This window comes from Carettochelys insculpta, chromosome 1, assembly GCF_033958435.1.
Source record: "Carettochelys insculpta isolate YL-2023 chromosome 1, ASM3395843v1, whole genome shotgun sequence".
Lineage (NCBI taxonomy): Eukaryota > Metazoa > Chordata > Testudines > Carettochelyidae > Carettochelys > Carettochelys insculpta.
The window spans coordinates 366,138,957-366,165,594 of NC_134137.1; the positions used below are offsets into that span (position 1 = coordinate 366,138,957).

Below are 26,638 nucleotides of genomic sequence, written 5' to 3' on the forward strand. Positions count from 1 at the left end.
ACCTAATACACTACTTTGTTAATCGTTAAAGTGCTACTGTACTGCTTTTTTGTTTGGATAGTATATAGACTAGCACGGCTTTCTCTCTGTTACAATTTTAACTGCAATGCCCAGCAGGCTGCAATCTTCCCCAGATGTGTAAAACAGAACTTGAAAGCCCAAAAGATTCCTCAACTCCAAACTCACATGGTTCACGTTAAAAGCACCTCTACAAACACACACAATAAACCACCAAAAAAGAAACGAACTAAAATCTCCAGATCCATTCAAGATCAAAAATTTTCACCAGATTGGCTATACTTTTCAGCGGATAAATATATATAAAGTATATTTTTTCTGATAAATACCACATGAAAGATTAAACACTGAAATGTTCATATTTACAGAAATAATTAGAATTCAGTTTCAACTGTTTCCTTCCAATCATCTGCCCACGCCAAACTCCAATGGGAAAGAGTCCAATAAAAGCAACAGATGACTGGGACTTAAGTTTCTGAGCTGTGGGGGAAAAAAATGGAGTTTGGCCCTTATTTAAAAATAAAGATACCCTCCAAAAAGCAAGTGGGTTCGGGATCAGTTGAGGGTAATATACACAGTGCTTGAAAGAAATGTAAATAGATGAGGTTGTAGAAATCAAGCTCTAGAAAAAGCCTTTGCTTTATGCTATTGCCCCAGGCCCACTCCCAGTTTCTGGTCCATTTCCAGCAAAAGCCGTGCTGTTCTCTTCTCTCTCAGGCAAGTTGGAGAGCAGAAAATGATTTGCACCATGGGCAGATGAGGGACTCACAAGGCATTGTACTCCACACATTTGGACGGATCTGTTGGGAAGTGTTTCTGGCAAATGGTCATGAGTCTCTTCAACCCCTGGAAAGTTAAGAAAACAAGGACAGGTCTGTAATAAAGCAGCAGCATCAGTGAAATCAACAACTATTTCCTGGGCAATTCTGAGCTTACTGCACATAAGAGACATGCACCAGCATGTTGTTTCAGAAAGTTAGGCATTTTCCAGGAGACATGTCCTTTGGACAGGGTAACTGCAGGGAAAGGATTTGCCAAATGCTCCAAACAGCAATAGTAGGGCACAATTTATTAATTTAGTCCATCATTCAAACAGACTCATAGGACAACACATGCGTTACCAGCTCTTTAAACCTTAGGAAACAGGTTACCTCCTGCAGTAGAGGAAACTAGCCCATCAGGTGAACTAGGATGATTACTTTCATTGTTTATACTCTTCTTCTTCCACTAAACTCTGAAAAGACTGAAGACCTCTGTGTAAGCGCAAAAGCTTCTCTCCCTCTCACTGACAGAAATTGGTCTCTCTGTTATCCTGACTATACCACTAGTGCCGAAACCCAACATCATTCCAACTTTCTAAAAATGACATGCAAAAGCACATGTAGCAAAGGGTAAAGTGAGCTCAGCTCTGGCTGGGACATGGCTGCAATTTAGCTACAGCAAGGTGACACATGCCTGCCATAAATTCTGCAATCCCTGCTACTTTAGTTTGGAGCGTGACCTCTGATTGACAGGTGGCATGACTTAAGAGTTGAGCCCTGTGACTGCAGAAGCTTTGGCCTTTCTATGGGTAAGTGATGTTTCTGGAAATGACCAAGTATTGTCCGTTATCACAAGATCTCCTGGTTTTCAGGGTTTACTAATTTTGTTGTGTGGGGGGGGGGTAGGAATCTTAGCAATTTTTGAGTTTTATGTAGATGTCCAACAATGCTTCTGGGCTCGCTTTGACATACAGTAGTCCCTTGAGTTATGCGAGGGTTGTGGTCCCACACACCCTCACGTAACCCACATTTTGCTTAAGTCAGGGGCTGCTTTCTTCCCCGGTGGAATGCACATTTTGCAGCCAAGGAAGCAGCAGGAACACCTGGAGCTCCTTTTTGAATGGTAAGTCCTGGCTGGGGGGGCCAGCTGGGGAGGGTTAAGCCTGGGGTGGGTTAGGGCTGCAGGGGGGTTGAACCAGGAACACCCGTGGCTGCTGCTTCCCAGGGGCCGGAGCACTCACGCAGCTACTTCCCTAGGGCTCCGGGACCAGGAGCACCCATGGCAGCCGCTTCCCTGGGGCTTGGTGCAGCCTGCAGCCAGGAGGAGCTGCCCCCACAGTGGGTGGTGAGCCAGAGGGGCTGGGGGGTTGAGCCGGGGCACAGAGGAGAGTGGGATTTTCAGTTGCGCTTAACTCGCGTCCATACAACTTAGGCCCTTTTTGAGGGTTTACTGTACTGTTACGTACATCATAGACATTTATTACAATAGTATATACTGAAATAAGAAAACTCTTTGTAACACCCCCCTCAGGCAATTTAATGTAGTATGGTTTCAAACATCATCGTGTTAAAGCACTCTGGGCAACCTTTAGTGTGCACCAGCAAGATCTCCACACTCCAGTTAACATTAGGGCAACCGTATCTCCCTGTCCCAAAATATGGTCACCCTAGTTAACGTGCAAGATGTTAGTGCTTTAAAAGCCATGCCATGATAGAACACACTTCTGCTCCACAGAGACGCGGATTTAGAGATGAGCAACCATTTTGGGTGGTTTTCCAGGGGGGTGGATCAACACCATTAATTTATTTTTTTAAAGCAGAGGTGTTTTATTAGTGTTTATTGGTTGAAGTCAAAAATCAGAAGCCCTCAAATTTTGACTCAATTTAATTTTTTTTGTGGCCCGCAACTACTTGTTGATAAAGTATGTTAAGTGTGGCCCCCCGCGCCTGCCTCGGGCATGCAGCAGGGGAGCCTGGAGGCCATGCCCCTTGCCTGCCTGCCCAGGTAGCCACAAGTGACCAGCCAGGGGCAGGAGCAGCTCCTCCTCTCCTCACTCCCATCGGTGTGGGCAGTGACAACAGGCTGAGGAGCTGGCTGGGAGCCACTGCTGGGTGTGAGGAGCCACGTACTTTGGGAACGGCAGCAGACCCAGCCCATTGCCTGGCCTGGGGCAGCAGGAGCAGCGCAGGGACCTGCCCCTCTTCAGACCCAGCACTACAAGCTCCTGGTGCTGCTCACTGTCACCATAAGCTTCTTGGGCTCGTGTCACAACCTGATGATGCTGGTGCTGTATGTCCACTTCTAGCACCTGCGCACCCTCACCCACCTCTCCCTGCTCAAATCAGCCTTCACCGCCACTGGGCCTGGAGCATGGCTGGCTGCCTCTGGGACAGCTTCAGCAACAGCATCTTCAGTAAGGCAGGAAGCCCTTCTTACCCCTTCCTCCACCTTCCACCCTTATTGCCACCCACCTCCCATTAGAGGTAGATTAAGTGGGTTGTGGGGCCCTGAGCCAGAGCACGTGCCCCCTCTTTTTAGTCCTGCCAGGGAGATGGGGTCAGGGCATGGGGGCATGCTCCACTCTCCAGCAGGAGTACCACACAGGCACAGCAGGTTGGGCACAGAGCTACCTATTTTTATGGGGGCTCCAAACTGGCTGGTACCCCTGTTCATAGCAGGTTGGCTCAGTGGCTAATCACCCAGTACCCCCATCACCACCCACCTCACCATAAACTCATTCCATTTCCCACCAGCCCTCCTCACTTTCTCCTTCCCCAGCCTCATCCTCCCACAGCCCCACTACCCACTTACTGTACAATCATCTTTTCTCACATTTGACTTTCTAGCTCAAACCTGCACCCACACTTCATCCTGTCTTCCACGACCACTTCACCCCAACTCCATTACATTGCCCCCAATTCTACAACACACTATCTTATCCTCCCCACTCTGTCTCCAACCCCTCCATCTGAACAACGGTGTCTCCAGACCATCAGCGTATTTTCCCCATATCGCTACTGATCCTATTCCATTTTCTGTTTACCAACATATTCCAACAGTTTCATTCCCTTATTGATACGGCTTCCCCACCACTGCTTCCTTCCCTTTTTTCTCCAGCACCTTTAATTTATATTTAAATTAAAAAGTATTGTATATGAGCCAACAACCATTAATAAAATTATAAAACAATAAAATTCATCTTATTAACCTCTCAATTAAAATGACTGCATAATATTCAAATTAAACCTGAAAAACATTATAAAATATACCTAAAACATAATCTATAATAATAAATAATAATGACTTTCTGATAGAAGTGCCTTTTGTGGGAGGCCCTGAAAGCTATCAGTTTTTGTTTGTAGGCTTTAAGTTTGACATGCCTGCCCTAACTGATCACCCTTTGGTTTGATGCTGTGACCCTGGGCTTCTAGCACACAAATCATTATGGAATACCTTTGCTGATCATCTTGACAACAATCTAAATTCAAACATTACCTACTAAAGAATATCCTGTGTGTTTGTAGCTGAAACCAACTACACACATGCTTAAAGCTAACTCTCACATGGTTGTACAACTAGTTATGTGGTTGAGCAGTACACTACTCAAAATTCTTCCCACAATGGAAGACTGGGACTGATTTGTACAGAAACCTGCACAGTTGGGAGATGTACACAAGGATCCCCTGGGCAGGTGAATTTACTCCACATAAGAGAGAATGGGAAAAGAAATTTCTGCAAGACAGTCAAATATGCTAACTTTTGAAGGTTACTGTGAGAGGCCATCACAGCTATTTCTCCACTTTAGAAAAATGGGAATTTCCTCTCTCTCTTCCCCCCCACAGGGAAAATTTCTATTAGAGCCACCATTAGAATCACAGGCCTGACACCGTCCTCTGACATGAACACCTGAAGACCCCTTAGTATTTTCAGAGAGAATGGTATGAAGATGCTGAAGCTTAATGAGGTATTTCTGAAAACTCCCTTCAAACAGCTTCAAACACACCTTCCTAGCAGGGGCCCCAAAAGCAATCTAAGGGACACTTCCTCTCCCTTCAAGTGACATTCCCTAGTTACAGGGCCACAGCTGGCTTCTCTGAAGGTCTGAAATGGAGGAAACACACAGAAGACATTTCCTCAAATGACCAAGCAGATAAAAAGAGAGATTACCCTGGGGAAAAGGAAAATGACAGCCGAGAGGGCATCATATTTCATAGCAGGGGCTGGAGGCCATCGAAGTCACTGTGCTGCAGCAGGAAGGACTGCACCACAAGGCCCTGGGGTAGAGCTCACTGGCTAGAAGGGAAGTGCCCCACGGACCTATTTCTGCAGGTCCCATAGAGAGGGTGAGAAGGCTTTACTTCAGGGGTGCTGCCACAGCTGCCAAACTTGTATCTATGGAAGAAGAAGAGGGGTAGTTTGCTAAGACTACCTGCTTTCCTGTGGTGGGCTACCCCGCATACCTCAACAGGTGTCAGGAAAACTCATACACCGATTTTTAAAGGAATCAGTATTTAAGTTCAGAGGGCTCTAGCTGAACCTGGAACCCTGAACCCTTTACGGAGATGATATCCCTTTTAAGGAGAGTTACACTAGGAGAACTACAATGTTTGTCTGGATGCAGAAGTATAAAATCAAGTTGGAAACATGGTCTTTCACTGTTCAGTCAATTCAACAACAGGTATCATAAACGCCACACGATATGTGAATGTTACTACTACAGATTAGAAAATGATGGTCCCCAAGAGACTGAGGCCTTTGTTTGTAGTTATTTCAGTCATAATGGAAAATCATGATAGGTGATGGAAAAAGACATATTGACTAACCCTAAGCCACAGGACAAGAGCCCCAAGAAGTCCAGAATGCCTTACTTATTAAACTGATACTGCATTCAGTCACAGCCAAAAGGCAACAGCCCATACCTGCCACCTTTCATTTTTGCCATATCACTTACAAAATTTGCACTACTTAAAGGTCTTCCTAACTAACGCCAAATCTCCAGAATCCAGAGACTAACACCTCTTAAGCACTTACCTGAATATATTTTCTCTGTGTCTCATCATTCAAAACATGGGCCACATGTTTAGAAAAAATCTTTTCTCGGCCAGTTCGGGCATGGATGCCAACCATAGTGACGCCAATAGGCCAGGGAGCATTGCCAATGGCCATCTGAAGGTAAGCATCATTAGCCTGAGGAAAAAATTTCATAAATATTTAGAAAAGCAGAAAGAGACAAGCAGATTAGAGCACAAGGAATCATTACTGCACTGGCAGAACCTATAAATCTACACATCTCTGTTGTCAGCAACCAGCTGTGAAACACCTGGCAAAGTCTGAGTCTTATCCCCCACTCTAGTGACTGATCCAGAGAAGAGCAGCCTACTGCAACTAGTTATTCAATTAGGTCAAGTTACAGAGGTCTTCGATATCACTCAAAAGAACTACACCCAGCTCACACTGGGATGTCCGTACGGTTCTACAAGATGAGATTTGTTTGAGGTTTGGTCTTTTTTAAATTAAGAAACAGTATATAAAATGCTCCAAAAACATTACAATTGCAAAATCAAGGAATCAAAAATTGAGAAGTGCCAGACTGACATGCTCATGTACTCTGTTTCCCACAGGACCCTTGCCTCACTCAGTGCACAGGATGGATGGCACTCTGAGCATGAGTCAGGACTGTGCAGCGAAAGGTTCTGTTCATAGGAGGAAGGTAGCTGATGTGTAGCAAATGAGGCAGAGAACTGTAGGAAGAGAAAAGATTGCCTCCTGATTTGCCACAGAGTAATACATGATGAAAAGATTAATGGTTTGCCTTAATTTTGGCATGTCTGATTTTCAGGTGCTTGATTTTGCTACCTTAAGGTTCTTTTAACGTATCTGGATGTCATTATATGCATAGCATGGATGGCGTACACATACACCATTTGGTACAAACAAAAGAGTAAGCAAGACAGCAAAAAGTGACAAAGCACAAGTCTTGCTAGAAATTGAGATGGGAGACTGTGTGAAAACAAAGGAGACAATGTGTCTCAAAGTTCCAAGCTTATGAACCTCAAAAAGGTTCCAAGCATGTATTCAAAGTGCCCAATTCAGCTGACTTAGTATAAAACAAAGCACCAGTGAAACAGATAGGCACAGCTGATCCACCAGCAGAAAAACCATACAACTACTGCTTTCCTTGGCAGTGAGTTGGAAGGGGATTTTCAGCGTACACAAAGCATAACTGAAAAAATACATCTCAGCCACACTTTAAAGTGATTTGAATTAAACTTGCCCTGGGCCAGCAAACTGCAGAGAAAACACAGACATTATCAGCCTTGTTTATCAGGCAAATTATCCCAAGTCCTCACAAGTCTAATCATAGTAAGTGAGGGGAATTACAAGGCTCCATTTCTCCTGCCACCCACACAAGCTAGTATAGAAATACTACTGGCATTCCAGTTTCTTTTCTGGAGGTGGCTATAGAACATGCCAAGTAAAATCCAATGCGTCCATTGTTTTTGTACAGAAAACAACTCATTACTACTTCAAGCACATTCTGTCCATAAAACTGTTCAATAATTTACCCTCAACATCACCATCACCTCTTTTAAATTTGCATAGGACTACTGATGCGAACATGTCCAATAGAGAATACAGGGTGGGACAAGGTCTTATGTGTGTGATATTTTACATACACTACTCAAGCACATAACATGATATTCATTGAGAGATAATGTTGACATTCCCATGCAATATAATCATTTATAGCAAAATTTTGCCTGGACTTGAACTTCCACTGACTTCAACACAGTCTCACAGATTGTAAATCAAACAGGGTTTGACCATAAAGCAGAAGATGTATCCAAGATTTTTCCCCTGAGAATTAAATACCATATCAGAATCTGGAAGTTTGCCACTCAGTTCCAGGAACTACACAATGAATAAATGCTCCACATCCCTCTACCTGGTGCCTAACAAGCAGGGGCTTATGTCAGTTTTGTTTAAACATGTGTTCTCTCTGACTACATGCCTTTGAGAAGCTCAACGTGAATCATTTCACAGCATATAATCTAATTATTACGACATGGTTTGAACACTTTACAAACTTGTAAGCAAGCATACCTTCACGTATTCCCTTTGCAACATGAATTTAATAATATCTGTTATTGATTCTTTAATGTCTGCAGGGAGAGTCTGAAAGAGGAAAAAACATTAGTGTTACTTTTGAACAACACATTGTGTTTGAAAGACACGGTATTTTGCACTTATAGAGCACTTTGCAGCCACAAATCTGAAGCCCTTTAAAGAAGATAAATATTTCCATTGGACAGATCAGTGACTTTCAAAATGGGTGTGTAGGTGATGTCTCATCAAGGGGCACGCAGGAAAAATCTCATGCTAGTGGACAATGCACTTTATTTAGCAACACTTGTCAATCTAATTTTAAGTGTGTTGTGACCCTATTTCAGAAAGTGATATGGTGTAGACTACATTATTTGGAAAGGGGTACACAGCCTAAAACTTTTAAAAAACGCTGGCATAAATGAAGTAACTGAGGCACAGAGAGGTGAGTGTCTAGTGCCAGAGTTGTGCATAAAACCCAGGTCTTGATCACACAAACAATCCATCAGTTCAGAGATACAGTAAAATTCCTTTAACCCGGCACATCCAGGACTGGACAGATGCCAGATTCCCAAATTTTCCAGACTATTAGACGTCACCATAATACCCACACCCTAGTTGAAACCCCCCCCCCCCCCATCACAGCTCACCACCTCTGCAACCCTTGCGTATCTCAGGAGACTACTGTATGCCAGACCATCAAGTTTTGCCAGATTATCTCCATAAATGGGACTGGTTTTGCCAGATACCAGACCATCAGAGGCCGGATTAAAGGAATTTTACTGCATATATTATGACAGCTGGATGACAACAGGCACTTATTTATTTAGGATTCAGTGGCAAGGCACTGGAGTGGGAGTTAGAAGACCAGGATTCTGTTCTCAACTGTGTCACTGAATGACCCTAAGCAAGTCACTTCACCTCTCTGACTCCACTTCCCCAGCTGTTGGAGACAATCTCACTATTGATGAGAAGCATTATCCAATGGGTCTCAGATTTTTTGGCCCATAGTCAATCCTACTCAACAGAAAGCTGTCTGCGAACTACCAGACAACCACTCTTGATGACAAAATCCATTCACTCACCCCTAATTACCTCAATTATTCATATTAGGTTAATGGTGCACAAAAACATAAACACAAATCTATAAATAAAGGGCACAAATATTTATATCCTCGTAAATCATTTCAGGGTATCAAACTACATTTCAAATAAAGTAAAATATTATTTTATGTCCCAAACAAAAGGTTTCAACATTGTTTTTATTTATGGCAGGAATGGGAAACATTTTTGGGCCAGGGCCACACAAAAGTGAGACGCCAAAAACCTCCAAGAACTGCAACCCTCACAGATGACGTGGCCCCCAACGGAGACACCTCAGTCCCCACACAACTCAGACACCTCCCTCCCCTTGTGCTTCAGCCTAGGGTAAAGGGAGGACCAAGGTTTAGGGCTTCCTACAGGCCGGATTAACTCTTCAGAGGTCTCAGGGCTTGTAGACTTTGTGGGCTCTGGAATAAGGTCAAATATGAGGGGTTCACTTTGTGTGGGGAGGGGGTGCATGCTCTGGGGGGGGCGTAGGATGCAGGTGAGGAAGACTGCAGGGTCTGGGCAGGAGGGAAGCTGTAGGAGCAGGCTGGGGATGCTGGGTCTGGGTAAGAGGTGGGATGAAGGTGTGGGTGAGAGGTCTGGAGAAAGGGAGGGTGCACCAGCACAGTGGGAGTATGGGATCTCAGCAGGAGAGAGGTTCACCAGGGTGACTGAGGTGGAGGTCTTATTTGGTGCAACTCTGCGGGGGCACATGTGGCTACCACACCCTGCCTCTCCCGGCACCACCCACCACTGATCCCATTGGTTATGATTCAACCTTGTAGTGGGGCTGCAGCATGAGCGCAGGTGCCTTGCTGCAGGGAAGGTGTTGAGCCGCCAGGGTGCTCAGACCAGACCTTGAGAACCACTGCACTACACTGTTTGCAAACAGAGGTAGAAAGAAGTCCTTTTAGGCCCTGTCATTTTGAAGATCCCTCACCCTTTTCCGCAGCTTTCTGAAGAGGGGTCTCAGGTAGGATTCGGTCTGCTTTTGTGTGGCACTGTTCAGCTTTCCCTGCACGCCACGTTTCACGTAATCCTCTCTGGCATTCAACTCCTTGGCCCAGACGCCCAGAAGGAACTGGTAAAGGAAGGAGTTCATTTACACCACAGCGCCACCTGCTGGCTACATCAGTAAAACGTCTGCACAATTGAGCTGCATTAACGTGAGAACTAAAAACATAGGATTTCAATAGTAACAGAGAGGAAGCCATGCTAGTCTATACACTATCAAAACAAAAAGCAGTCACGTAGCACTTTAAAGACTAGCAAAATAGTTTATTAGGTGAGCTTTTGTGGGACAGACCCACTTCTTCAGACCATAGCCAGACTATGCTCTGGTCTGGCTATGGTCTGAAGAAGTGGGTCTGTCCCACGAAAGCTCACCTAATAAACTATTTTGCTAGTCTTTAAAGTGCTACTTGACTGCTTTTTGTTTTGATAGGATTTCAAGGGGGACATGAATGAAAAGCGGCACAGAACTGGATGTGCCATAAGAGAAGACGGGGACAAAAGTACGAAGAGGAGTGGGGTAAGAAAGCCAGGGAGATGCTGAGCTGGACATCAGCAAAAGCAGAGATGCAGGCGGGAGGTGCTGCCAAGCTCAGGCTATTAGGTATGGCGATGTGTCCAACACTCCCTTCAGACAAGGCCCACAGAATGTTTAACACTTGGCTAGGGTCAGCATACTTTACAGTTTGTGCAGATCAAGTTCATTGGTGGATCAAGCGCTCCCTGCATCTGTCTACACACCCCACCCCAAGCTCCCTGTGCACCACCCTCCATCCTCCTCTATCTACCCAACTTCCCAAAAATCTCTTCCCCGCCAGGGGCTGTTTGCCACCCTTCCCTCTCCCCACCACTAGGGGTTCTGTGTACCCTCTGCCCACTTCCACCCCTTTCTTCCCCATGGCCGGAGCTCTGTGAGCCCTTGTTTCCCTCACACTTCCTTCTGCCAGTCTCCACCCTCTACTAGGGATTATGTGCTGTCTCCTTACCCCCGTTCATTATTAGTAATCTGAGAATAATTCACTCAAGATAGCAAGATGTTAAACTCAACTGGAGGTGAGATAATGATACTGTTTTATCAGACGGCCTTAATGGGTGCTATCAGCCTTGAAGCTGGAGCTCTTTTAAAAAGAGACCAATGGGCCTCCGTGTCCCTCATATTCATCTTTCAGGTTACCAGAATTCAACAGGGTTCTGCCCACTAATGCCTAGAATATTGAGGTTAGTGAGGGAATATCTGTTATTGGACCAACTTGTGTTGGTAAGGGAGACAAGCTTCTGAGTCACACAGAACTCTTCCTCAGGTTTTCTCTGACCAACGGAAGCTAGTCCAATAAAAGATATTCCCTCACCCACCTTGTCTCTCACTTCTCATATCACCATGGCTTCACATGCATACAGAATCCCCCAACATTTTGAAGAAACCCCATCAAACTGAATTTAGGGTCTCAAAACACTCAACCAACATGTCCAACTTGCCCTCAGTTTAATACCTCAACTGTCAGAGAGAGAACAGTCCTGAGGCGATCTTATCTTAAAATTCTTAAGTTTGCTTACCTCCAAAAACACTCCATGTACCAATTCACAAGACTAGTTACAGTTCAAAAGGCAAAGTACTTTTGATAATCTAAATAGTTTCCTGAGGACCAAGATATATGACAAACTCATTGTGGGTTTCTTTATATTAGTTACCTAAATGTAAGTTTCCTTAGCAAAGCCACTGGAATTCTCTTTAATTCCTTTATTAAACAGTCAGAAACAGATGGAATTTCATTTTCTCCAATATGCACTGTCTTCCTTTTTTAAAAAATGGTAATTTTCAATGCACCATATTAGTACATAGGGACCATAATCCTGCTTAATATCCTTCTGGATTTAAGAACAATTGCTACTGAATTAATTCTTATGGGACAAGGCATAACCAGAACCATATTAACAAGGACTGGAAAATAAGGACCTATTCTTCAGACGTGTTAAGCACCAACCAGCTCCTGCTTGAAATAATGAAAGTTCCTGGTTGCTGAAAACCTTAGAATCTCACTTTCAGTGTGGAAATAAAATCTGACATGAGGAATAAGCACAACTGGCATTTCTATTTTAAGTATATTCAGCAATATCGCTGACTCTTTGCTACTGCTCTAACAAAACTAATTCACCAACATAAAAAAGTTCTTTACCTTCAAGAACTTGGTTATGATGTCCATGTCTTTGTGATCATCTCCTTGTCCTAAGGATTCTCCCAAAGCCTGAAAGAAAGTGGGGGGAGGGAGTCTAAGCATTTTCTCCTCCATCTGTGACATGTATTTGTCAAAAAACAAAAGTTGTCAGATGATTCAGCAGTGTTTTCAATGCACTTTTACAGGCAGCAATCTTAAACATTTTGGGACCAGAGTAACAATAACCCAGAATATGTTATCAACATCCATGAAACTACATACATGAAAAATTGGTTTTACAGTTCAGAAGCCTAAATGATTTTTAACCACAAACATTCCTTGATTACCAATAACTGGCCTGATCTGCAAAAGTGCTGAGCATACATAGCTCAAATAGATTTCAGTGGGAATTGTGGGTGAGCAGTGTTTGCAAAAAATCATCTTGAAATTACTCCACTTTTTATGCTACTTAGCTTCTGTTTACTTTTTACATTTCTCTTAAAAGGATCACTTTTTCATTTCACTGTTTAATAGTCAACATGTCTTTCAGGCTCTCTGAAACTGCCACCATGCCAAAATGTCAAGCTTGCTAACAATGATACAGAAATTCTTAAGACAACCCTTTCCAAGGGTATATATATTTTTAATTTCATTAATTTAATTTTCATGAATTTCCAAAAATTGTGGTTTCGTTTTTAAACTAAAACCCAAATTTAGAACCTAGCCTACCATTTGTCTCTTAAACAGCATTTTATTATTCAACCTCAAGTCAGTTTAAAGGCATAAAATTGTGAATATGTGCTCAGATAATGCTAAAAAGGCCAAACAAATATCAACTTTCCAAAAATATTCCCTTCTTACCCCAGACTGAGCTGGTAATAATACAGACCCAAAAGGGCAAATCTGACAAAGTTAAAGAATGGAAAATAAGGGTTGGTAACAGCGATTGGCAACACAGGCTAGTAAGTAGGCTGCATAAAAGTTGCCCTTCTTTATCTCAGCAGGCTACAAGATTGTTGTAATCAAGACCATCTCCTGGGATAGGGTAGCTTTCCTAGCTACGCTTGAGTACCTAGAATTTACACGGTACGCCAACTGAACCATAGCTGTGCTCTGACTGGATGCATGGCTCTCAGTCAAGGTTTTGTGCAAGCAGCAGGTATCTCAATTTACTTATCCTTGCTTTACATGCATGTCACATTAGTAATGTTGGTAGGAAAAACTCTACACAGATAGAAACCATTGGAATTTGGCAACCCTGTATTTAGGCAACAACAAACAGTTTGGGCAATGGTAAACAATGTTTCATGGGTTGCACACAGAACCCCGATGGGCCATGACTGCCCACCAATGGTTTATAACATTAGCACCACCTCCATCATAATTAGTGATTATTATAATTCCTACTAGAAAGAAAAAAAAAATACCATACAGGCCAGAAACTATACGACTTTCACAATTAAATTAATATGAACTGAGTCTATAAGTATCTACCTGGGGAACAGATATTTAATAATAGATTCTTCAAGCTAGCAGAGAAAGGTGTAACATGATCCTATGGCTGGAAGTTGAAGTTAGACAAATTCAGACTGGAAATAAGGTATACTGAAAAACTGTACTGAAAAACACAGTTAAAATCCCCGCACTGCATACCTCCAATTCTTCAATAGTAGTATTTTCTTCGTGGACTTTCAGGTCATTCTGGGTGTCATCTTCCCCTGGTTCCTGACCACCTACAATTTCATTCAGATACTGCTGGTCAATCTTATCCAAAGCAGCCTTCAGGTCATTTCTCAAGCCCTAGGAGGGGGAGAAGATATAAGCTATTCACTATCTGATTTTTGACAATCAAAGAAAGTTTTCCACATTCATTCATTAAGGGCCATTTCCTATGGAGACAAATACAGACTTGTGAGAATTCAATTTTTCTTTGTTTCTGATTTTGATCTATTTATTTTTTTTTTACTTTTACAGTTTGGGAGGAGAGGTAGAAGTTTGCAATTGAGATTAGAGAAAGCTGACAGCAGGGCTGCAGGGAACTTCCTATGTGGCCAAGGGACCCAAAACATCAGGGTTCAAAGCAGACTAAAGAGTTTCAAAAGGATCTCACAAAACTAAGGGACTGGACAACAAAATGGCAGATGAACTTTAATATTAATAAATAAAAAACAACACCTATCGGAAAACAATCCCAACAATACATGTGAAATGATGGGGACTAAAGCAGCTGTTTACCACTCACGAGAGAGCGCTTGGAGTCATTCAGGTCTCTGAAAGCATCCACTCAATGTGCACCAGCAGTCAAAAAAGCAACCATGTTAGGAATCATGAAGAAAGGGGCAGAAAATAAGACAGAGAATGCCTTATTGACTCTATATGAATCCCTGGCACAGCAACATCTTGATTACTGTGTGCAGATATGACCACTTCATCTCATAAAAGATACGCTGGCACTGGAAAAGTTCAGAAAAAGGGCAATAACTTTTTCTGGGGTACGGATCAGCTGTCATATGAGGAGAAATTGATAGGACTGGGACTTTTCAGCTTGGAAAAGAAATGACTAATGGGAGGAGTATGACAGAGGTCTAGAAACCACAACTGGTGTGGAACGAGTGAATAAAGAAGAATTATTTACTCCCTTCCATAACACAAGAACTAGAGGTTGCCAAATTAACAGGTAGCAGATTTAAAAACAAACAAAAAGGCAGTATTCTTCACACAATGTACAGTCAGCCTGTAGAAATACTTGCCAGAGAATGCTGTGAAGGGCAAGACACATAAAAGAGCTCAAAAAAACCTACATAAATTCATGAGGGTCAATTCCATCAATGCCTATTAGCCAGGATAGGGAGGAATGGCATCCTTAGCCTGTTTGTCAGAAGTGGGGAATGGGCAATAGGGAGATGGATCACTTATGATTACCTCTTTTGTTCATTCCCTCTGGAGCAACTCACATTGACCACCGTCTGAGGACTGGAAACTGAGCTAGACAGACTTTTGATCTGACGCAGTATGGCTGTTCTTATGTGTGAGGGAAGCAGTGGCTGTCCTGGGCAGAGACCCCTGGCTATGACTGTAAGGACAATGATGAACCCCGAGCTGCAGATGAAGTCATACTCCTCACTGGTAAGTGAGCAGAGTCATGATAGCAGAGCTGAAGAGGATTCTCTTAATGGCCAACAGGCTGCTAATACCAGATCACCACAGATATGCCAACTGTTACTGATTTTTTCCACCAATTTCAGTGCATCAGCTCAAATTACCATTTACTGAGAGTTAGTGCTTTTTCTTGTACCGGCATCTCAGCAGTACCAGCCATGGAACTGGCTTGCGGGAGATGAGTGGGAAAGCTGGCTTAGTATCAGTTCCTCTTTTTTTTGTTTTATAAATAAAGGCACTGCTGAGAGTTATCAATTAAAACCTAATTCTGTTTACCCTACCAATATAAAGTGCTTAACTTTAAGCATGTTAATAGTTCCACTGGATGCCCTCAATAGGAGCTCTTCCAGATAAGTCTTCACAGGATCACAGAGTAGTTATAAAACCAACAACCATATACGGATATTTTCAGCAGAAAAGCAAGGAAGATGGATTCAGCCTTCAGGGCTCTTAGTATGGTACCTTTCATGAGCAATAAACTCACAAACACAAGAAATACATCAGGGGAGCCTCATCCAGCCATCTGCTCTGTCCTTAACAAACAATGACATTTATTTACAATGATTCCAAACATCTGTGCACTGTCCCCTTTAGTATATGCAAAGATTGTTGCTTTTTAAAAATCACAGCAGTAATTAAGACACTCAGTGAACAGTCAAAATTCACTTACTCAAAAAAGGTGTGCGATTAAAACATGAAGTAAGGTGATACATTATGATTACAGTCTGGTGCTACATTTTTAGCAGCAGAAATAAGAAAAAAATGAAACTTGTGCTTACTCATATGCCAAGGAACTCCTGTCCTCTAAATACCACAGGCCTATAAATGACATAAGACGACCTGCTATTCAATAGGCCAGGGGTGTGCAAACTGGGTGTGAAATTTTGTGGAAGGGTGAGGGCGGGCCAGCACAATTGACTGCTGGGTCTCAGGCTCATTTATTTCCTTAAAAAGGTTGAAATATGTTACTGTTTATGTCTGTGTATTCACATTTATATGCTGATTAATAAAGTTTTTACATTCTACATAAGTAGTTTCTGCCACATGCTGAAAGGATTTTTTTATATGAACATAACCAAAATTTCCACCTGTTTGGATTACATTAGATGGGGGGACTGCTAATTGTAGGTATGAAAAGTGGAGCCTGACGTAAAAAGGTGGCTCCCCCCTGCAATAGGCTATGCTTCACCCTAAAACAAGCTCCCTTACTTCTATAGTTTGAACATTTACCTATTTCCACCTTTTCAGTAACTGCTCTTGACTACCAGAAGAGTGTCACTCACCCATTTTTGTTAGTTTCGGATTTTTGAACCAAAATAGCTCTTAACCCCACTGAGGTGGAGCTAAACTACCACACGGAATCGCAGAATACAAGAACTGGAGGGGACCTCAAGAGGTCATCAGGTCCAGTTCACTGCATTCGCAGCAGGATCAAGCAGCACCTAAGATCATCCCTGAGAAATGTTTATAGGCTTAACACGTTAAAAAATTCCTCAATTAACTTTATTTAGACTGCCTTGCATCTAAATCCTGCTTCCACTAATGGCAATAGCAGCACTGTTACTGACTTCACGGGGATCAGGACTTTGTTGGCAAGACTTCTTGGAAACTTTTTTCTTGCTTATCCTGCTTCAAGTCTTTAGAGGGGGAAAAAAAGGGGCCCAGGTACAGCCCAGAACCACCAGGTTCCGAACTGGCTGGGGCCCTCTTTTAAGCAACCTGAAGGAGATCTTAGACAAGCCTGAAAGGTTTTCAAACCAGTGACTACCTTGCTCCTCAATAAACAATGCTGCTGAGGAATAAAAACAGAATCCAGCTCACTCTTCTAGTTGTGTAGCCTGCTAGTATCTGCAACACTGGAAGAAATTCCGGGCTTGTCCAACTCGTGGGCTAGTATACTGCACGATGTGTTGTGAATCTACAGCACACAAGCCTGCCACAAACTGACTGACTGCGTGGACCTTGCACTAAAAGTTCTGTTGTGCACGCTGACATACTTCCAAGTAGACAAGCTCCCTGAGCGATAACATCTGACTAAGACTATGTTTGCGACAGCATACAGAGGTCACAAAGCTACACACCAGAGTAAAAAGCAAGCTGCATCCACATTTGTCACTGTGGTGTGTCACATGGCAGGGAGAGAGAATGGGAAGAGCTCTGGCAATAAGGCACACATGGAATTTCCTGTTGCCACACTAATCAAGGCCTTTCACTGCAGCAGAGAAAGACTGTAGCAAGGAGTACTGCTTGACTAAAAACATCAGGGTAAAAGTGGAAGGCTCTGCTTGGTGAAGCACAGAGACCATGCAGGGTACATAACTTGGAAGTCTGTCCTTTTAGAGCACTCTACTCTGCTGAACTTACCTAAGACGCGTCACCATTGACACTGATATTTATAATATGCTAGCTGCACGTGCATTATCCGTACTTTGCATGCTGCCTGAAGTGTAGCCCAGGGAGTTGGAAAACAACCAACAGTGCAGACTGACATAATTGCCTTCTAGAAACCTCTTTTCCAACTCAAAAACCCTGAAAATCTCTTAAATTAACATGTCCCATTTACACATTTCAAAAGAGCAGAGAAGGTAAACCATTATTTGTATATCCTCTCTGAGACTTTATAAGTGAGAAACGAAGGAGAATTTTCCATTGCTTTTTGATTTTTCATCCTTATGAAAATCCACAGGCAGAGTAAACGCTCAGAGAAAACTAGTTACACATATATGCATACTGTTGATGCTCAACACTTATTTGGTCTTACCTTGTTAACCTCAGGTGCAAGAATTTCTATCTTCCTCAAACGTTGAAATGCATCATAATCTGTTTCTCCAAACAATCTGATTGGTTCACCTCTCTCTCTCAACCTCCTAATCACCTGCAAATAGACAATAAAGCATTCCCTTATGCAAAATTGGACAGAAAGAGAGATAAATATCTGAATCACTTTATTTACTTTGCATAAAATAGCAACCTTAGCCAAGAGGAAAGGGAAATGCTATATTCTAAACAGTAGAGAAAAATGTTCTACTTTGTGGTTTAAATACAAAATTCCCATGATATTTCAGTGAAAGGTCACCTCTATTCAAATATTACTGACCTAAATTCTGCTTAGAATCTTAAGCAGACTCCTGGAAGTTCTTCCTACTGACTTATTTTGAACTAACATGCAAAATTATACATCTTTGACTGGAGAGTGGGATTTTTAAAAGCACCCAAGTGGACAAAACGGCCCTGATCTCATTGGTTGTCCATAGGTCTTGTGAACCAGCCTTGTTTCAGTCCTGTTTGGACCTTAGTGCTGTGGCAGTCATGTTGTCATGAAGCAACCTCAAGAGGCTAATGAATTTTTTGGGGCAGCTGATCTTTGAGAGCATGGTTCACAGGGTGTTACGATTGGCTGAGTCAAATGCTTTGCGCAGGACAAGGAAACTCATATATAAGGCTTGGTTTTGTTCACAAAATTTTTCTTTCATTTGCCAGGCGGTGAAAATCATGTCCACTGTTCCTTGGAATGGTCGGAAGCCACACTGGGATTCTGGGAGAATTTCTTCTGAGAGGTGCAGGAGTCAGTTTGCAAGGATTCAAGCTAAGATTTTACTGCTGTTGCCAGGAGAGAGATGGCACAATAATTTTCACAGTCCAACTTGTCAGCCTTCTTGAAAAGACTATCAGTGTGTCTCTGAAATTTCATGGCATCTGCTCCCTATCCCAAATTTTGAGAATCAGGAGGTGGAGTTGTTTGTGGAGCTCTGGCCCATGAAGATTATCTAGAGAATGAACAGGAAGCTTTTTAATCTCAGGAGACTGAAGGCTAAAAGCAAGACTTCCATGACTTCTATCATGAAGCTCCAGTACACGGATGACAACATGGTTGCTTCTCTTTCTCCCACAGCCCTTCAGACCATCTTAAGTGTCTTCACAAAAGCATAGGAGAATCTTGGTCACACACTGAACATCAAAAAGACCAAGATGCTCCAGCAACCCTTGCTGACAGGATAATTTCATGTACCTTCTATTGAAGTCAATGGAGAACTGATGGAAAACATGAAGCACTTCCCATACCTTGGAAGCCATCTTTCCGCTAAAGTCGACATTGATGTAGAAATCCAGCATCCTCTGAGCCATGCAAGCTCTGCTTTAGCCTGCCTGAGACAAAGGGTCTTCAAGAATGGGGACATCTATCCCAAGACAAAGCTCCTTGTATACCTCACAGTGGTTGTTTCAATGCTACTGTATGCATTTGAAACCTGAACAACATAGAAGTATAATCTGAAGGCACTTGAACTATATTATCAATGCTGCCTCAAGAGAATCCTAAATATCTCTTGGGTGGATAGAAGCACAAACACTAGAGTCCCAGAAGAGTCAAACATGACCAACATTGAACCCCTTATCATTCATCAACAACTTTGTTGGAATGGTCACATGGTTCGGATGTCTGACACTTGCTAAAAACAGATTCTGTTTTCCAAGCGGGAGGAACAACAGAGGAGCACTGGGGAACAGCAGAAGCAATTTAGGACATGCTGAAGGCACACATGAAAAAGTGAATGAAGCATCAGTGTTGACACTTGGGAGGACCTTGCCCTAGACAATCTTCAGTGGGGAACAGTAATCCATGAGAGGGTGGCACAATTCGAGAGGTCCTGCCACAGTGCAGACAAGGAGCAGGGGAGAAGGAAACAGCATAAAAAAATGCCCCACAACCGTCCAACAGCTACCAACACCTGCCCCTTCTGGGATAAGGTCTGCGGCTCTAGAATTGGGCTGATCAGTCACCAATGGACTCACAAATAGGAGGGTGACATGAAGCTGTCCCACTCAAGTGAACATCAAGAAAAGCTCTTGTACATCTACATAATTTCATACTTGGAAAAGTTCCATCCAGTATCTTTAAGCTTTGCAAAATTCTATTTAGCCACTTGATTGAGGCAAGAAAAACCTTTTTCAACAACCTAAGTGTGGATGAGCAGATTTGTTGGCTACCCTACTAAGATGTCATGACATGTTTGCAAAATTGGCTTCCATGGAACCTTTTATCCATGGATCTCAGTATATTAATGTTTGTCAAGTGCTTTAAGTCTAAATATGCTGGTGTGGTACTTACATATCCTCAATTTGAGGAAGAGTGTACTGAGGCAGAGACATTAACTTACCTATGATTACATACCAAGCGACGGGTAGTGTCAAGACTACAATTCCAGTTCTATACATTACCTGCTAAAGCACACAGTCTCCCTTGGAAAAAGTTTATTTCAAATTTGCTAACTTGGTCCAGATTTCTATTTGTGCAAACAAACAAGTAAGAGTGCCACTGCTATCTCACATTTAAAGACAGGCACAGCAGCACTCTCACTGATTTACGGGATGTGTTGCATTTGTCAGTCCTACCACTTCAGAATCACAAGAGACTGCAGAGAAAAGCAGCAGCTGGAAGAGTTTGAGATGTTTACTAAGTAATATGATACTTTGCACAGATGCCTGTATTTGGACAGGCACTGAACTTTTAGTACACATTGGAGAATCAGATTCTGTGGTTTCATGTGGCAGCCAGCTGGTCAAACATCAATGGACACAGACCTGGCATGTTGACACTCAAACACCTCTCAGATGAAGTTAGAGTTCTTATAAACAGAACTATGATGCATAGTGATGGGACATTCCATACTAGACTGCATACATGAAATACTGCATGGAACCCTCACCCCATTAGCACATTTTTATTACTCCACTACAGAAAGAGAAGATCAGTGTCTGGCAATGATAAGGGGACAAAGGGGGCACAGACAAGATGCTATGGGTATCTTAACGGTGTATTGCCACACTTCCATGTATTTAAATGTATTATATAAACTTATTCTGCATTTCCTAGCTCTCTAATGTTTTTGTGAGGAGTTTTGTTTTATTAACAATGTTCTTGTAAGACTTTTACCCTTAAAAAGTGAAAAAACATACCAGTAACTTTTTGTGGGATGTATAAAGATTTTTAAAACCTAGTTTGTGTCTTGATTTGGACTAACATGTCACAGACACACAAGCTGGAAAAACAGAACTTGAAAAAAGTCAACCTGCAGCCTTCAATCCTATAATCCCATATTAGATAGTTAGAAAGACAGTAGAAGTAAGAACTCATGTAGCAATACGGAAAAAAAGGCTCCCTACCAAACAACTTCCCTGTGCATTTAACTGATACTGCTCTCTCTAGTGTTTTGCATAACCAGAAAAGAGGGCCTCTGTATGAGAGCTAAATAGAACCAAAGCAGTAACTACTGAGATTACAATTATTTAACTAACACTTACTCTGTAGCAGGAAAGCTACAACCTGGAAGAGAGGGAAACAGATCAATAAGAAATGCAGCCCTAACTGAAGAAATGTAGAACCATTTAGTTAACAATATTTGCTTTCACCTCTTGTCTAGAAAGAGTCATGGGTAACTTCTCTTCTGCCAGTTCTAGCTCCAACACTGGATTTGATGAAGTCACTGGTTTCTCCTCCTCTTCTTTCTGCTGTACCTACACAATAAAATTATCCATTATAACAAATGCAGGGAAGTAAAACTGTACGTTTAAAAGCATACATAGTTAGACTTACTCTGTTACAGGGGCTGCTGCTTGTTTTGCATTTGTATAAGACCCTGGGTCCCGATCACAATCAGGCCTCTAGGCATACCCACAGTACTAGTAAAATGATACAGACAGACTCCTATGTCAGTATGCCCATCTATGGAAGTATGTCTAATCTTATTAAATCCATGTTTCCCTAAATGCACCTCCAAGGAATGGGAAGGGGAAGGGGAAGAATATCTCTTTAAACCAATGCAAAGACACAGTAGATTTTGCATACAAACAGAAAAATTACTTCTTGTTCTTTGGAAACACTTTTCAGAAGAACTTGTCAAATCACTGTAGTCTATTGTGAGAACATACGAACAGGCCATGCCTTCATTATAGGTATAGCACTGTATCACCAGGTACCCGCAATCCAAAAAGGTACCTTTTGAACAAAAATCAAACCATTTCTTAGTTGTATGACTTAATGTTTTCATAGTGCTGTAAACTTTCATGGCCAAAGATATTTAAAGAAAGATTGCACTTATGTGAGCACAGCATTCTTTAAAAGTCCTGTTATAAATTACACATGTGAAGTTGTTGAAAATAAATGAAATCAGATGGACTGATTGATGCTGGTCATTTTCAGGAGATGCAAGTGAGCAGTATAGAAACTTCCTAGATCTTGGATTGGGTTTTAAAAGAGTGTTTTTGTTTTCAATTTTATTCTATAGTATATTAAATTACATTGGCATCTCTGCATGTTGACTAAGTTAAATCAGTTCCAGTTTCTTTAAACAGGGACTTGATGGGTGTCCTAGTCCTAGGCAGACTAGAAATGAAGCTTTTATATTGTTTCTGGCCAAAACCCCAAACTTGCAATGAGAAATTAGGACTCTACATGACCAAAAGAATCTGCCTGTTTGGACCAGCTACAGAACCAGGGCACAAATCTGTATTCAGTGCTACCTTAGCTAATACAGGGACCAATCTTGCATTACTGGCTCACCCAAAATGCCTACTGATATCAATAGGAATTTTGGGTCAGCAAGCAATGGAGGATCAAGCCAGTGGTTAGGATCAAAAGGTAGGCAGGGGGCAGTACACTTACAGAAAAGAAAACTCATTACTGCAAGGGGTGAATAGAAACCTCCTTAAGACAAGAAAGAAATTAGTTGAAGTACATAAAGAGAAATACACCACCAAGTCAGAAGAATTTCTAAAATCCCTAAGCCATAATCTTTTATTTTTTTGTTTATTATAAAACAGCAGCATATGAGGGAAGATTTAAGCCATTCTGTCAGCTGCACTCAAAGTTACAAGCAATAACTTTGCTGCAATTATTTTTGCTTTAATGCTCTCTCTTTACAAGTGAGTCAAATGCTTACATGTTATTAATGCAGCATAAGCTAAGCAAAGCACTTGCCCTTAAAAAACATCATTCTATTTTGTACCCCTTAGTAATAAATTTTAAAAATTGAAATGCAGAAATCTGGGAGGCTCTAGAAAAGCACTAAGTTAACTAGAAAGCACACTTAAAATCTCCCTGAAGATCATATTTTCTTTCAAGAAAATTCTTGTCACAAAACAGATATTCCAACTCCAATTCTGGGTAACTTAACTTTTGTTTGTATCACCATTCAACCACATCCTGCATTTAAAACAACACAGCTGAAACATGCGGAACTGGATTCATACCACACATGCACACTGGCAACACCTGCAGTTTCAGCAGTTAATAAAAGCTACACAAGTTATCTAAAAACCTACAAGTATCCTCCCTTTCACATATCTGGACCTTCTTAACGCAAATGACTGAAATTATGCTGGAATCACTAGCCCTAGTGCACTTTTTACTTCAGTTTCTTCAAACAACTAGTATAAAGAATTAGTCTCTTCCAAACTGAAATAACTGAGCTTACCAGATTCTCAGAACAGTTTTTGATGAACATACAGTGTTCAAAATGGTTCTCTCTTACAAAGAAACTATATGTTTATGTCTACAAAAACCAAAACAATTATATTTGAGAAGAATGTTGAATCAACTGACCAACTGGGTAAAGTACTACTAACAACAAGGCTTTTTATTTCTGAATAACAGGCATTAAATAAGTGTATATCAAAGCATCCAATACAGTGAATGAGTCCCTCCCTAGGTATTCATACACACACTCAAAATAAACCACCACACTGTCAATTCCAATTCCAGCAAACTACTTAACTGATGCTGATGAGGAGGAAACAAACAAAGCCTTCCAAATCACTCATTTGTTACAAAATGCACCCAGAGTTTAAGACTGCTTTCTAGTATTATCACCTGAGAGAAAGTAAGTGCTGTGTTGGATTCTTTCAAGCACTGCATCTTTTGGGCCAAGAAGAACAATAACTGATTCCCATACCAAACAACTTGGCTGGGTTTTTCCATAATACCCAATTAACGTTATCTCTGCTGATCTCCAATAGGAAGATCTTATATTTGTTATTAGTTTACAGGCTAAGCTATTTTTATATAAACAAGGGAAGATGCCTATATCAGATTCAGCATTCATGCCTGAAACACAATTTAAAAAGAAAAAGGCAAGCTTTGATCCCAAGCCACTTCATGCTTTTCACAAGGAAAAAAGCCAAACCATAACACAAACTTAAATAGCTTTATATCATGCACTTTTTTTCCTGTATCAAAAATGGTTTTGGAAACGCATACCTCTCCAGGTGGCTTCTCATTTACAGGCTAATGTATAACATTGACAAATTGAACAAAGAACAACAATTATCATCAACAACATTTGGAATACTGATATTAAATATAGACAAAGTGAACACAACCCACTGAATGAGTAATTAGAGTACCTTGTAGCCACATCTTTCATAGTAAGCTTCCTCTTCTTTCTTGGATAACTCACTGCGCTTAAAATGTTTTCTGTTTCCCTACCAAGAAGGAAAACAAAATTTTACAGTTTTATATAATTTGACTCCTTTGTTCAGTAACACCTCAAAGATTCTTTGATTTGTTCAGTCTAACTACTTTTCTTACCCAGGAGAAAATTTTCTCAAAGGCACCCCCCAAATTACTTTCTTTTCATGCCAATCACTATCAGATTACCATTAATAAGAATCACACAATCTGGTTAGCTAGTAAGTACAATGTACAATCACTCCACCAAAACTTCTAGTGGTTTGAAAAAGCTACTGTATGCATTATTGCTTTCAGATTATCAGGATCTGAAATTGTGTATGAGGAGGCCCTGCCTACACTACACAATTAAACATGTAAGAAACCATTTAAATCAGTTTCAGCTAGGTAGCTGGGTCAGTACTTGAGATGGCTTAACTTTTTAAAAAGAGTTTTAGAAACCATTTGAGACTATGAACATATCTGTGCCTTGTTCAGAGATATCATTTGTCTTTAACAGAGAGCTGTTAACGTTTTTTTCCTAAAAACAGATTACTACACTCACAGAGAAATGATGTTTTTGACAGAATCATTGAAACATGTCCAAATACAGCTCAGCTTGCAAGTGTGATTGTAGAAGTACTTTCTAGAATACAGTGCAAACAACCCAGCAAAGTCTCACTGCCTGCCTACAAAAAAGCTGCCAGTCCTACAAAGTATATCCTGCTGATCATTATCGTGGTGCATCCATTTCAATACTTAATATAAGGAGTTTTCAGCATAAAACTAGCTAAATGTATCAGATGGCCTGCAAACTTGGGGTTTTGTATGCAACAGCTAAACACAATTCAGCATGGAAGTGATGCAACTTAAATCTCACATGGATGTGTCTAATAGTCCAAGTTTGATTAAAATGCCCACTCTGACTTAAAGGAGGATTTTGCTGGCCTGAGCTTGATCACATCTCAAAAACTTTATTTCATGCAACAATCACCAGAACAACTGCCCTGATATCATTTGCAATAAATGGAGCAGCAAACACCCTCGACTTCCTTTCCAGGTTTGTGATAAAGCTAATCCAGAAAACCCACGAAACTCTTGGGTTTTTAGTCACCCAAACACCGACGATGCTTAGCTCTGCAATGCAAATATAAGAGCCTGGGAAGGCAAAGGAAGACGAACGTGGAACGATTCCCTCCGTCTCCTTTCATGGGAAGTCACCCAACATTACAAGGCTGTTAAATCCCTCTCCCGCCCCCGCGTAACTCTCAGCCCCACTTCAGGATGGGAAATCACTCTGGGTCAATTGTTAAGTGCTGACACCCCACTTCCCCGCCCCGCTCCCGCCGCCCGGGTCACTGGAGAACATCCCAGACAGCCGGAGGATGGGGACGCCGATTTCCCTTCGCCCAAGAGGTATGGGGGGAGGGGGTCAAGAGGACGGGAACAAGGGACCTCGGGTGTCTGTCAGGGGCGGGCTCTCCCTCACGGAGGAGCTGAGGGGCCGGCCGCCGGCATCAACTCAAGGAGTTAAACCCACCGCAGAGCCCATCGCACACCCCAGCGCCCCGCCGCCGGCCCCCACCACACCCCCACTAGCTGCTTCTCCTCCAGCTGCTGCCGCTTGCGGCTGATCTCCGCCTTGAGAATGTCCATGGCCCGCGCCCAGCTCCGCCACCGCCGGCGGAAGTGCCGCACCAATACAACTATGTCACTTCCGGGCGGGCAGAGGGCCTGGCGGAGGTGAGGCCGGGGGAAGGAGCAGGGAGGCCAGCTCCTGCAGCGCCCCCTGCCGGCCACCGCCACACGGGAGGGCGCGCGCCCGAGCCCATTTGACGGTACCCTCATCCCTCGCCAGATGAGCGCAGCTGGTTCCCAACTTTCTGCTGGAGGGCGAAAA

General features: G+C 42.2%; 1 protein-coding gene across 4 annotated transcripts; it reads right to left on the bottom strand.

Annotated features, from left to right (window-relative positions):
* PRPF18 (pre-mRNA processing factor 18) lies at positions 1-26,427 on the bottom strand. 4 transcript variants are annotated; one of them, XM_074984177.1, is made up of 11 exons: positions 26,329-26,427; positions 24,696-24,773; positions 24,550-24,576; positions 21,705-21,809; positions 18,058-18,171; positions 13,791-13,937; positions 12,159-12,227; positions 9,914-10,054; positions 7,885-7,956; positions 5,812-5,967; positions 1-864 (listed from the first exon to the last, which is right to left on the bottom strand). In XM_074984177.1, exons 1-11 carry the CDS (start codon positions 26,392-26,394, stop codon positions 784-786), a joined length of 1,056 nt encoding a protein of 351 aa, XP_074840278.1. In that variant the 5' UTR covers positions 26,395-26,427; the 3' UTR covers positions 1-783. The 4 variants fall into 4 exon arrangements, with proteins under 4 accessions (XP_074840278.1, XP_074840279.1, XP_074840281.1 ...); XM_074984180.1 differs by lacking the exon at positions 26,329-26,427 and adding an exon at positions 25,304-26,287 and having other exon boundaries at positions 4-864; XM_074984178.1 differs by lacking the exon at positions 24,550-24,576 and having other exon boundaries at positions 2-864.
* Between the last annotated feature and the right edge of the window lie 211 nt (positions 26,428-26,638).